An 11,986-nucleotide genomic window follows, 5' to 3' on the forward strand; every position below is an offset into this window, starting at 1 on the left:
TATAACAAGTCATAACATATGATTCATTTCACAAGTCATGACATGTGTTTCTATTATCATGAACTGTCATGTTCTGCATACACGTGATGTCTTCAATTTTATTTTTTGGTGAGTTTCTTTATGCAATAACATCATCTTTTGAAATGATCACTTTGTTGGATAGAGCATTAGCGATGCCCAGGCCTCTTGAATAATGCAATAAATCTTCAACAACTTTTTTTTTCTTTAGCATCTACAATTTCTACACTGATAAAAATACAATAAATACAACATTCGTACAGCACGCGTTCAACGACTAGTGCTTGAAAAAGCACCAAGGTACAGAAATAAGTTTGACACCTGAAAATAGGAGAAAATACAGATTTTTTATTTTTTTTTTAAATTTTTATGCTGTATAAGGATGTGAAAGTTGAACAAAGTGGAGCTGGATCCTCTTGAATACATCTCAAAGCAATAATAAGAATATTTCTAGTCGAATATCTCGTGCATCATAGCTTGAAAACCTAAACGTTGCAGAGGTTTGAGCAGCTACCAAAGCATCTGTCCATTGCTGCACCGTCTGCCAAGGAAAAACACATTAATTCACTATTTTACTATTCATTTTAGAAAATCAGAGGGAAACCGGCCTAATCAATTTGCAACCACAGAAGTTAGAATTTAAAGTGCCGTTTTTTCACATTTCCTCTGTATTAGACTTTTAGGAAATAGGAAAATTTGCAAGGTAGTTGTGATACCGATTAGGCTATTTCTCTGAAAAACAGCCACACTGAACACTTACGTTGAAGATAAAATTCAGATAAATATGTTTTTGTTCATATGCTTAGACATTTTAGATGAGGCGATTCAATGCGGTATAAAGACAAAGGACTCAAGATCAGTTCTAGTCGTCACTTGTTTATGAAAATTTTGCATGTAATAATCACGTATTCACACTTGATAAAAAGGATCGGGCTACTTGACAGCGTTTTGAAGAAAAAAACTCAGAAAAATATGTGTCCCTTCTCATAGCTTAAACTTTTAGAAATTATTGGCATATTCAAAGTTCTTTGGATAGACGAACTTTTAGATTATGTAGTTTAACGAGAGAGAGAGAGAGAGTTAGTTAGTTTTAGTAGTACCGTAACTGGCAGGATTGCAGAGTTCCAGTGAACAACCAATCTGGCAATAGTACTGATTGTCTGCTGCCGAACGAGGAACACAGGAATTTAAACACTGATAATAGCATGGAAACCTTTGTGGTTGAACTCCACCACTGCTGAGGAAACACTGATTGTAGCATCCTCCCCAGCAAGCATATAAACTCTGACCAGAGACACAATTTGCTACCATCGCCACCATCAGAATCGCCACCATGCTGCCACCTTTCCTCTCCATAGCCGCACTCTCCTCTTCTACGTACCCTTTAAGTATATATATTTGTTCGATTTTGAAATGTTTTGTGTGAGAAAGCACTATGTATATAGATCAATAGACCAACTACTTTGGTGATTCATTAATCCAATCATTTATGATGTAGTCAATGTAGTTAGAGTCAATCCCAGCTGCCAACTGGCCTGAACCAGCCCGTAACATCTGATAGACCAGTCCCAAGGCGAGCCGTGCAAAAATGAGCTTACGGGTGTTTTTATTTCTATGGCTTGTGTGAGGCTAAATGCCGTATGGGTAGTGTATATGAATTATATATCTATCTGTATTTAACAACTTAGGTACTCAATTTACAATAATATATATGATCAATTATATATCTATTTGTCGCACAAGGCTTGTTTAGTGCGGTTTACTTGATTGGCGTGGTTTGCAGGCTATTGCGTCAACTTGAGGATTTACCCAGTGCGCACCCGAAGGGTAGCGGTTGCGGGTTCCCCCGTCATAATAAATAAAAAAAAATAAAAACGGAAAAAAAATTATGTAGGGCAATCATATTGTGAATAGGATAAAAGTTAGATATTTAGAGTAAGATATCTAGTTTTAATAGATTCTATCTTTTCATTCTTATTTTTAATTTAGAATAGGACTTCTAGTTTATTTATTGATTATACTAGGATTTTTAATTTCTTTTAGATTAGAATTTTATTAGTTTCCTTATTTTATTTTTCTAGTATTAGTAAAAGTAGAAAATAATATTGCCTAAAAATATAAGAACTTTGCTATTTGTACACTGATTTTTGACACTTCGATTGACACTTGCATTGTTGTCAAGTGTCAGTTGGATGGAAAAATTGTTTGATAACAATCAGTTGTACACTTATAGAGACATTGTACACTTTTTGATAACAATCAATAATTATCCAATAAATACAAGACAAGATTGTTTCAATATCGTTCTTAATTACTATATAATTCTTATTGCAATAATTTTATTATCGCTTCCCCATCAAATTAATATCAGAGCGATAACAAAGTAAGTTGTTCCAATATTCTTCTTAGTCTATCGTATAATTCTTCTTAGTCTATTCGTTCAAAATGTAATGTCCAATAATACATTTGATTTGAGCATATACCCAACAAATGCAACCCGGACACAGTCTGCCTCGTGCGAGGCTTACTTCAAAGTGGTTCTATTTTTATTTATTTATTTTTTTTTCTACTGCACAAACTTCTTGGCCATGAAAAACGTCATATTACTTATATATAGACAAAACAGGAACCTTTTGAGTTCCCTGCCGACATTTTACTGTATAAGAAGTTTATTCACCTGCAACTGCAAGGTAGTACATTTATTTCTCAGCTAACACGTTCTCAGTATTATTTATTTCTCTGCAGGTTTCATAAATATATATTTATCTTGCCCTACATTTCCTCCTCTTCTTGATTGTGTTTAGGTTGATCGTACTTATTTTATCGCCAGCGAACTTTTTAGATCTACTTTTAGTCGAGGGATATATTGGCCATGCGATACACATTATTAAAATTGTCGAGCATAAAAAGTTGGATTATTCTTTGTGTACATAGGGGTATATATGGGTGTCCATAAGGCACCCCTGCGATATACACTAAGAATAATTCTAAAAACTTGATACCCATACTACACAATGTGCAAAAAATATCCATAGACTTTAAATTGAACTTCAATAGTCTCTTAACTTTAAATCATAAACCCCACGAAAATTGAATTCAGTCCAAAATTACTGATACGGTCCAACCTAACCAACATATTGATAACGTGACATCTCATATGAGATTATTTAGACATTTATAATGCCAACAAAAGTACCAAAAACAAAATAAATGTAGCTCCTACATAAGGATTATTGGTAACCTTGTGTGTGTGTGCTTGTTAAAATCCACAAAAAATTACTATATATCAGTCTATTGTAATTTGAAACACAAGCTCTACAAATTTACACTATCATCCCATGATATACAACTTTTGTCTAAACATATAATAGTGTCCTCTGCTCCATTTTTTATGTTCTACAATATAAAGTAAACTTAAAAATGTTTGGCTAAGCTAATAATTTAACTTTTTTTGAAAATTAAATTCCAAACTTGCTGTATGTAGTCGACCATGGCATAGCCATCTTGTTCGAGAAACTATCCGAATGGATTTCCTCCAGTTGATGGAAAAGGTGGAGCCGGAGACGAGTCTCTTCCTTTGGACTTTTGAACGGGGTTTAGGGAGGCAAAGGCATCTTCACCACTGCCAAACTTAGGACTAATTTCTTGTGGTCTGCGATAACAGACTAAAACTGTTAATAATTTATGAAGGAAAAACATAACACAATCAAAGGATCTCAAAAAGTGAAATACAAATGAGAAACTTGATGAATATGCATGGAAGCATATCCACGTCTCCAAGAAGACCAAAGCAATTAAGCATTATGAGGAAAAGGACATGGTGGTTAGATTCACTTTAATGTCATCTTCTGTTGGCTCAATATGAGCCCATCCTGTGCGCCCCCCAGACATGTCAGGCTTAAAGCGCGGGTGGTCGCTAAACTTCATTTTCTTCTAGGTTAGTCACTACACTTAAACTTTGTTTCAAGTTGGCCACCAATTTGGTCTTTCCAACCGTGTCCATTAATAACTAACGTACAGTTGATGCAACAGCCTAATTGGCGTATAATTAGATTGTTGCGTCACTATTTCTGTTAGTCAAACTACTTGGCCACCGATCTTGTCATTCCTTCCACGTCCACTAATAACTAACGATGCAGCTGATGCAGTGTCCTAATTGGCAAATAACTAGATTGTCGCGTCACCATTTCCGTTAGTCAAACTAATGGACATTGAGAGAGTGATCAAATTGGAATAAAATTTATGTTTAGTTACAAACTAAACATAAAATGAGGCTCTGTGACCAACATGAAATTTTAGTTTAAAGTTCAGTGCCCTCTAGCATATTTCTCTAAACATGTCACCTATTGCTTTCTGTTACGACTCCAAATCACACTAGATTAGTACAGTTCTACTATCAAGGATTTTGAACATGACTTGTACCATTGAAATTGTGTGTTCATTGAGAAAATGCAAGATTATCGAAAACGAATTATTGGAAATCCAAAACATACCTAGTAAGCTGCGGGTTATGGAGTAATTGCTGCCCTGTGTATGCTCCTGGAATTATGGGATTCACATGAATATCGACAAAGTTGGGATCAACTTTTATGTGTGAATATATATTTAAATTAACTGACAACAATAGAACAATATTACCAGGTGGAATATGTACCCCATAAGGGGAAACCTGTGAAGCCAGTGCTGATGCATAAGGCGATGATGGATGAGGCTGTAAACCCACTAGAGGTGCCATGTTAGGTAGAGCTCCATGCAAAGATTCCATGGCCGGAAACTAAACCAAAGAAAACGAAAAAGGAATAATTTCCAAGGTTCTTATGTTGGAGAAGGAAACTCATGGATCACGTTCCTATGAATACTGTATCAAACTGATTAATGGTTATGAATACGATGCTTTCAACGAATTAATGGACATAGAAAATATCAAAATAATCAATTAAATGGTCTTGAACTGTGTGTATAAGTACCACATGAACCCCAGCATTTAGAAATTGTACTACTAATGATACTTTATTAGGTTAAAGTTCTTAAGTCTATTAAAAGTTCACTGATTTAGGTGGTTCTCAATAAATTTTCCTAACTGTAAACATAACATGAAGAAATCATTTAACGTGCATGAATTTCTGTTGGCAAAATTGATATTTCAGTAAAATTAATGGCTTGTTCAGTAAGTGAATTGCACGATGTTGAAATTATGCTCGACATTTGAGTGTTTTTCGAAGCCCAATGATGCAGCCCAATTAAGTGGGCCTTTTTAAGAATGGTATATGACCCGGTTTTGGCCCCTTGTGCACATCTCGCGTTACTTAAAAGCACGCCTTTGATAAATGGTTGAGATTGTGCCACTTGTTGCCAGCTGGACCGTTGGATGCAAGTGACCTTTTATATACCCTGACTTCTCCTTTTTTGTGGCATAATTCAAGAGATTTCTAGGGTTTTCGTAAGTCCTGTTCTCTGTTCGTTCCTTCTCTGAAAACTCTTGGTTTTCATGTGTAATCTTTGGGGTTTTAGGTGTTCTTGGTGAGATCTAGTATAGATTACAGTGTTCTTGTGATGATTCTACTCACTGATTAAGTATTTGGTATATGTTACTTTGGTGTAATCTGCGTAGGTAAGAATACGTGTGTTTTTCAAAGTCTGAGGGCTAGATCTTTTAGATCTCTTGTGCTGTAATCCTTAAACACTTGATATTTTTGTTGGTTCTAGTGGATTGGAGCGATAACCACTTAAGGTGGATGCTCAACGTGGTGATTAGCCCTTTGTAGGTGAACATTCGGGCCTAAGGGCGAAAAATTCTCAGTGTTCCTTTATTTTTATGCTGCTATTTTGTTTACTTCTGGGACTGTAAATATCTACAGTGGTATCAGAGCACTTCGATCTGTTCATATAATCTTCGATCTTGCCTTTTGCGGTGTTCTTGATGGTCAAAACTCTTGATCTTCATAGATCCATATTTTAAAGGAGTTTGTGATCACTGCTTTGGTGGAAAAGTAAAATAATTTTGGTATTAACTATTTAACACTATTGGTCTGAGACGATTTTGGTAACAAGTTTTTAACCTTAAACTAATTTTTTCATTCCTGTAGATAGTTCTTTCTTTTCTTGGTTGAAGCCCACCTGGATCTACCTTTGTCTAGGGTTTCATATGAGAACCCTAGAATCTGAGGGGGCTGGGTTCAACGGCTTCTTCAAGATTAGTTGTGAAATCTGTCTACCAAAAGTAATTGTTCTGTGGTTTATTGGTTACTTGATTTATTTGCTGTGTGTGTTGTATATTCTGTGCATCTGTGTGAGAATCAATTGCACTCAACACTTTGTGTATCTACCTATGCATATAAAATTTGCTTTTCTCTCACATTGCATATCTCAACTTTGCATTGGCCAAAAAGTCTGTTAAAATTTTTTAAATATGGCAAGTACTAAGATTGTTATTGAAATCTAGAACGGCAATGGTGACTTTAGTCTCTAGAGTCAAAAGTTGAAGGCTCTTTTAATGCAACAATGATGTATGAAAGCTATAGATGAATCATGGGTCCTGAAATTACTGAATATAAGAGGACTAGTCAAGTTGAAATTGCTTGGAGTACAATTTTCTTGCATTTATCTGATAGTGTGATTAGAGAGGTAGGAAAAACAAAAACTGCACCTGAAATTTGGACAAAGCTTGAATCTCTTTATCAAACCAAAACTCTTCCCAATAAATGTTACTTGTGGAAACAAATCTTCAGCTTTAAATTTAACCCTAATAGTGATCTTGAAATGAATCTTGATAGATTTAATAAACTATCACAAGATATCACCAATAGTGATGAAACTTTCTCTAGTGATCAAAAATCTGTGGCCTTACTGTCATCTTTGCCTGACAAATATAAAGAAGTGAAACATGCCCTTGACTATGGTAGAACATCCGTAACTGTTGATATGATCACTACTTCCTTGAGGAATAAGGAGTTAGAATTCAAAAGTGAATTCAAAACCTCCACAACTGGAGTTGGATATAATGAAAGAGGAAATTCTTCCTTTAAGAAAAATAATTTCAATCAAAATGTGAACAAAAATTTTGAAAAACCAAAAGATTTTATTGGAACTTTTCAGAAGGGCAAATTGAAATTTAATAAGAATAACAGTAAGGCCAAAGGTAGAAAATGTTATTTTTGTGGTAAAATGGGTCATTATATTAAAGACTGTATAAAAAGAATTGAGGAATTGAAAATAACAAATAAGGTTGAAGGTAAAGCTGCTATAGCTTATGAAGAAGCTGCAGCCTCAAATTGATAAGCCTATGTGACTAGTCAATTCCCAGTGAAAGATGATTGGATTCTTAATTCTGGATGTGCTTTCCATATGTCACCCTATAAAAAATATTTTACTGATATTTATCAAATTAATGGAGGACATGTAATAATGGGAAATGATTTTTCTTGCAAAATTAAAGGCATTGGTAAGATCATTTTAAAACTTGAAAATAGAAATGTGTTGATCCTAAATAAAGCTAGATATATTCCAAAATTAAAGAGAAATTTAATCTCTAAGGTTTTAATACAATCATAACCAAAGGAATTCTATCACTTCAAAAGAATTCTGCAAAAGTTATTCAACTAGAAAAATCAAATGGTATATATGTTTTAAAGGCTATACATCTAAAGAATCAAAACATTGCTGCAAATGTATCCTAAATCTGAAATCTGGCATAAAAAGTTGGGGCACATAAGTGATAAGAGCCTACATGTTCTTAAGAAATAAGGTGTCCTAGGAAAAGATAAGATAGAAATGATGTCTTTTTGTGAACACTGCATATATGGAAAGCAAAAGAAACTTCCTTTTTCTGTTGGTACCCATAAATCTAAATCTACTCTTGATTACTTGCATGCAGATCTATGGGGACCACTACTGTGTCCACTTATTTTGGTTTTAAATATTATTTGTTGATAGTTGATGATTTTTAAAGGAAAAATTGGGTCATACTTTTGAAAAATAAATCTAATACTTTTCAAAGCTTTATAACTTGGAAAATTCTTGTTGAAAATCAAATAAATAAGTGTTAAAGCTCTTAGAATTGATAATGGAATTGAATTCTGCAATGAAGAATTTGATAATTTTTGTAAGAAAAATGGGATTTTAAGACATAGGACTGTTACCTATACACCTCAACAGAATGGGTTAGCAGAATAGCACCCTATTAGAAAGAGTGAGATGTATGTTAATAAGTTCAGGTCTTCCAAAACTGCTCTGGGGGGAAGCTGTGAAAACTGCCTCCTTTCTAATAAGTAAGTGTCCTACAACATCGCTAGATTATAATACACCTGACCATGTTTGGAATGATCATCCTGTTGACTACTCCAAACTTAGAATTTTTGGATGTGCAGCATATGTACATCAAAATGAAGGAAAATTAGAACCCAAATCTATGAAAGGTATATTTTTGGGATATGGAGAAGTTGTTAAAGGTTACAGAATTTGACTAAAAGATCAGGGAGGTTATAAAGTAATAATTAGTAGGAATGTCAGCTTTAATGAAATGGACTTTCCTTGTATTAAAGGAAAATGTACTACAATCACTAAAGCTGATAAAAATAGGTATTTCTTGCAATCTGAAATAACTACTGGGGATCCAAACCTTGAAAATGAAAATCATCTTAAGGTGGAGCAACCTCGGGAACAGGATACTGAACCTGTTCATCCTGTTCCTGAACCTGAACAACAAACAAATCCCTTAGATGATTACCATTTTGCTAGGGATAGAGAAACAAGAGAAATTAGATCACCTATAAGATATAGTGGACTTAATTTTATCACTGCACTTAATTTGCAACATTTTTTGGACAATGAGCCTGAAACTTATGAAAAGGCTATTGAAGGAAAGAATGCAAAGCATTGGCTTTTAGCTATGGAGGATGAAATGCCTTCATTAACCAAAAATAAGACCTGGATTTTGGTATCTAAACCTAAAGAAGAGAGAATTATTGACTGCAAATGGGCCTATAAGATAAAGGAAGGTGACAAAAAGAATGGAAATGTTAGGTTCAAGGCCAGATTAGCTGTAAAAGGCTTTAACCAAAGAGAAGGAATAGACTACAATGAAATTTTCTCTCATGTAGTCAAATATACCTCTATTAAGAATCTTACTTGTCCTCGTTTCACATTTTAATTTTGAATTAGAACTAGATGTGAAAACTGCTTTTCTCTATGGCAATTTAGAAGAAAAGATTTATATGACTCAACCTAGAGGTTTTGAACAGAAAGGCAAAGAAAATCATGTTTGTCTTTTGCAGAAATCTCTCCATGGCTTGAAACAAGCCCCAGGCAATGGTACATCAGGTTTGATACTTTTATTAAAGGCCTTGATTTTAATAAAAGTGAATATGATCCTTGCTTTTACTATAAAGGAAATGGAGGACCTAATTCTTATTATCTTTTGTTATATGTTGATGATATGTTACTTGCTGGATATAATTCAACTGAGATAAACACACTAAACAAAAGTTAAAACAAGAATTTGAAATGAAAGATTTAGATTCTGCCAAGAGGATTTTAGGAATGGAAATTAGGAGAAATAGAGATAATCACAATCTGTTCTTTACTCAACAATCTTATATTTCAAAAATATTATACAAATTTTCTATGAATGAAGTAAAAGAAGTCACTCTACCTTTAGGCAGCCATTTTAAATTTTCTATAGAGCAGTGTCCTAAAACTGAAATAGAAAGAAATAGAATGGAAAAGGTGCCTTATGCAAATGCTGTTGGATCAATTATGTATATCATGGTTTGTATTAGACCTGATCTTGCTGTTGCGATTAGTGTCTTGAGTAGATACATGAGTAATCCAGGTAAATATCACTGGGAAGCAATGAAATGGTTGTTAAGGTATTTAAAAGGGACATCACATTTAGAGTTAATGTTTAGTAAAGGAAAAACAGGGATAAAAAATTCAAAGGTTATGTTGATTCAGACTTTGCTGGTAACTGTGACAATGGGAAATCAACATCTGCATATGTTTTTACTCTAAATGATACTTGCATAAGTTGAAATCACAGCTGCAAAAATTGGTTGCCTTGTCATCAACAGAGGCTGAGTACATTGCAGCTACATATGCTATAAAGGAAGGAATTTGGGTGAAAAATCTGTTAAACGAAATTGGTTTTTCTAATAATAATGCTACTATATTCTCTGACAGTCAATCAGCTATACATCTTAGTAGAAATCCAATTTTTCATGATAGAACTAAATACGTAGATGTGAAATTTTATTTCATAAGAGATATCATAGAAAAAGAAATCATAAAAATTGATAAGATTTCTACCAAGTGTAATCCAGCTGATATGGGAACAAAGATACTTCTTTTACATAAATTTAGGGATTGCTTAAATCTCAAAAATATTGTTACTAATTAAAGTTTTTTTTCTTTTTGCATGAAATAAGAGCAAATGAAACCTAAAGAAAGAGTTATCCTCTAATCTAGAAGAAACCCAAAATGTCAAGCAAGGTGGAGAATGTTGAAATTATGCTCGACATTTGAGTGTTTTTCGAGGCCCAATGATGCAGCCCAATTAAGTGGGCCTTTTTAAGAATGCTATGTGACCCGATTTTGGCCTCTTGTGCACATCTCGCGTTACTTAAAAGCACACCTATGATAAATGGCTGAGATTGTGCCAATCGTTGCCAACTAAACCGTTGGATGCAAGTGACCTTTTATATACCCTGACTTCTCCTTTTTTGTGGCATAATTCGAGAGATTTCTAGGGTTTTCGTGAGTCCTATTCTCTGTTCGTCCCTTCTCTGAAATGTCTTAGTTTTCATCTGTAATCTTTGGGGTTCTAGGTGTTCTTGGTGAGATCTAGTATAGATTACAGTGTTCTTGTGATGATTCTACTCACTGATTAAGTATTTGGTATAGGTTACTTTGGTGTAATCTACGTAGGTAAGAATACGTGTGTTTTTCAAAGTTTGAGGGCTAGATCTTTTAGATCTCTTGTGCTGTAATCCTTAAACACTTGATATTTTTGCTGATTCTAGTGGATTGGAGCGATAACCACTTAAGGTGGATGCTCAACGTAGTGATTAGCCCTTTGTGGGTGAACATCCAGGCTTAAGGGCAAAAAATTCTCAGTGTTCCTTTATTTTTCTGCTGCTATTTTTTTTACTTCTGGGACTGTAAATACCTACACAGGATTTTAGACAATATGAGAAATATAAGTTAACAGTTTGTATGTTCTACTTAGCTGCATATACCAAACATGGCACAAACAGATGAATGCATACCATTGCAGCTTGAATTTGTGGCTGTTCATCACCAAGATCAAATGGGTTTCTTGGCTTTGCAGAATTCGTGGAAGGATCCATCGACTGTAAAAGAAGTTCTATTTTCGAATTCAAGTTGTACTAAGATAAACTTTTTAAGAATACTCGATAGTAAGTTTACCGTTTTGAATGTGACATACCATTGCAGCTGGATAAAATTGCATGCCATATCCCATTCCATGAGGTACACGCACTTGCCAACTAGGAACTGCTGAAGCCGATGCCATGTGATTAAATGTGAAAAGGTCCTGAACAGTATGAGTGACAGATTACAAGTTGCCTGAGTTTGGTAAGCCATTTTAGGTTTTTCCTTTTGCTTCTGGCAGAAAACTGTCCAGAAGGAAACTTTTAAGAGTTCTCAGATTGTAGAATTCTGTTGATCATTACCACAGGAAGTTCCTTTCGTCCTATAGATTTTGATGCGTCTCCCAATCCAGTATCCTTTGTTGGTTTGGAGGAAGCTTGAGATGGTTCCTCGGACGGGGTATTTGGAACCGGTCCTCGACCATTTGTTGCAGATGTTATATTATCCTGCTGCACGTAAGCACAACAAAGAGAATAACATGCTCTATTTAAGACCAAAACTTTAAGTGGCTTGTTTCTTAAAGGAACTAGACAGTACTCGATGAGATTAAAGAGCAAAAAAAAAAAAAAAAAAAGATAAAATC

The 11,986-nt window shown here is 34.4% G+C and overlaps 2 protein-coding genes across 7 annotated transcripts in view; both read right to left on the minus strand.

Moving 5' to 3' along the window:
- Positions 1 to 191: 191 nt before the first annotated feature.
- Positions 192 to 1,444, minus strand: LOC111381284. Of its 2 annotated transcripts, none has more exons than XM_023005054.1 (2): positions 1,125 to 1,444; positions 192 to 559 (listed from the first exon to the last, which is right to left on the minus strand). In XM_023005054.1, the coding sequence occupies exons 1-2, from the start codon at positions 1,372 to 1,374 to the stop codon at positions 504 to 506; spliced, it is 306 nt and encodes a 101-aa protein (XP_022860822.1). In that variant the 5' UTR covers positions 1,375 to 1,444; the 3' UTR covers positions 192 to 503. The 2 variants fall into 2 exon arrangements, with proteins under 2 accessions (XP_022860822.1, XP_022860821.1); XM_023005053.1 differs by having other exon boundaries at positions 1,119 to 1,439.
- A 1,681-nt stretch (positions 1,445 to 3,125) lies between these two features.
- The window catches only part of LOC111381283 (probable ADP-ribosylation factor GTPase-activating protein AGD14), a 12,674-nt gene continuing 3,813 nt past the window's right edge, over positions 3,126 to 11,986 (minus strand). For 2 of the 5 annotated variants that reach the window (XM_023005048.1, XM_023005052.1), the window contains exons 9-14: positions 11,706 to 11,852; positions 11,459 to 11,566; positions 11,280 to 11,363; positions 4,657 to 4,792; positions 4,512 to 4,557; positions 3,126 to 3,670 (exon numbers count right to left, since the gene is read on the minus strand). In XM_023005048.1, the coding sequence (XP_022860816.1) occupies positions 3,535 to 3,670; positions 4,512 to 4,557; positions 4,657 to 4,792; positions 11,280 to 11,363; positions 11,459 to 11,566; positions 11,706 to 11,852 (657 nt within the window). In that variant the 3' untranslated portion in view covers positions 3,126 to 3,534. The remainder of the gene's footprint in view (positions 3,671 to 4,511; positions 4,558 to 4,656; positions 4,793 to 11,279; positions 11,364 to 11,458; positions 11,567 to 11,705; positions 11,853 to 11,986) is intronic. The other 3 variants (XM_023005050.1, XM_023005051.1, XM_023005049.1) reach the window with 3 other exon arrangements.

The sequence above is a fragment of the Olea europaea genome, unplaced genomic scaffold (assembly GCF_002742605.1).
Source record: "Olea europaea var. sylvestris unplaced genomic scaffold, O_europaea_v1 scaffold2274, whole genome shotgun sequence".
Taxonomy (NCBI): Eukaryota; Viridiplantae; Streptophyta; class Magnoliopsida; order Lamiales; family Oleaceae; genus Olea; species Olea europaea.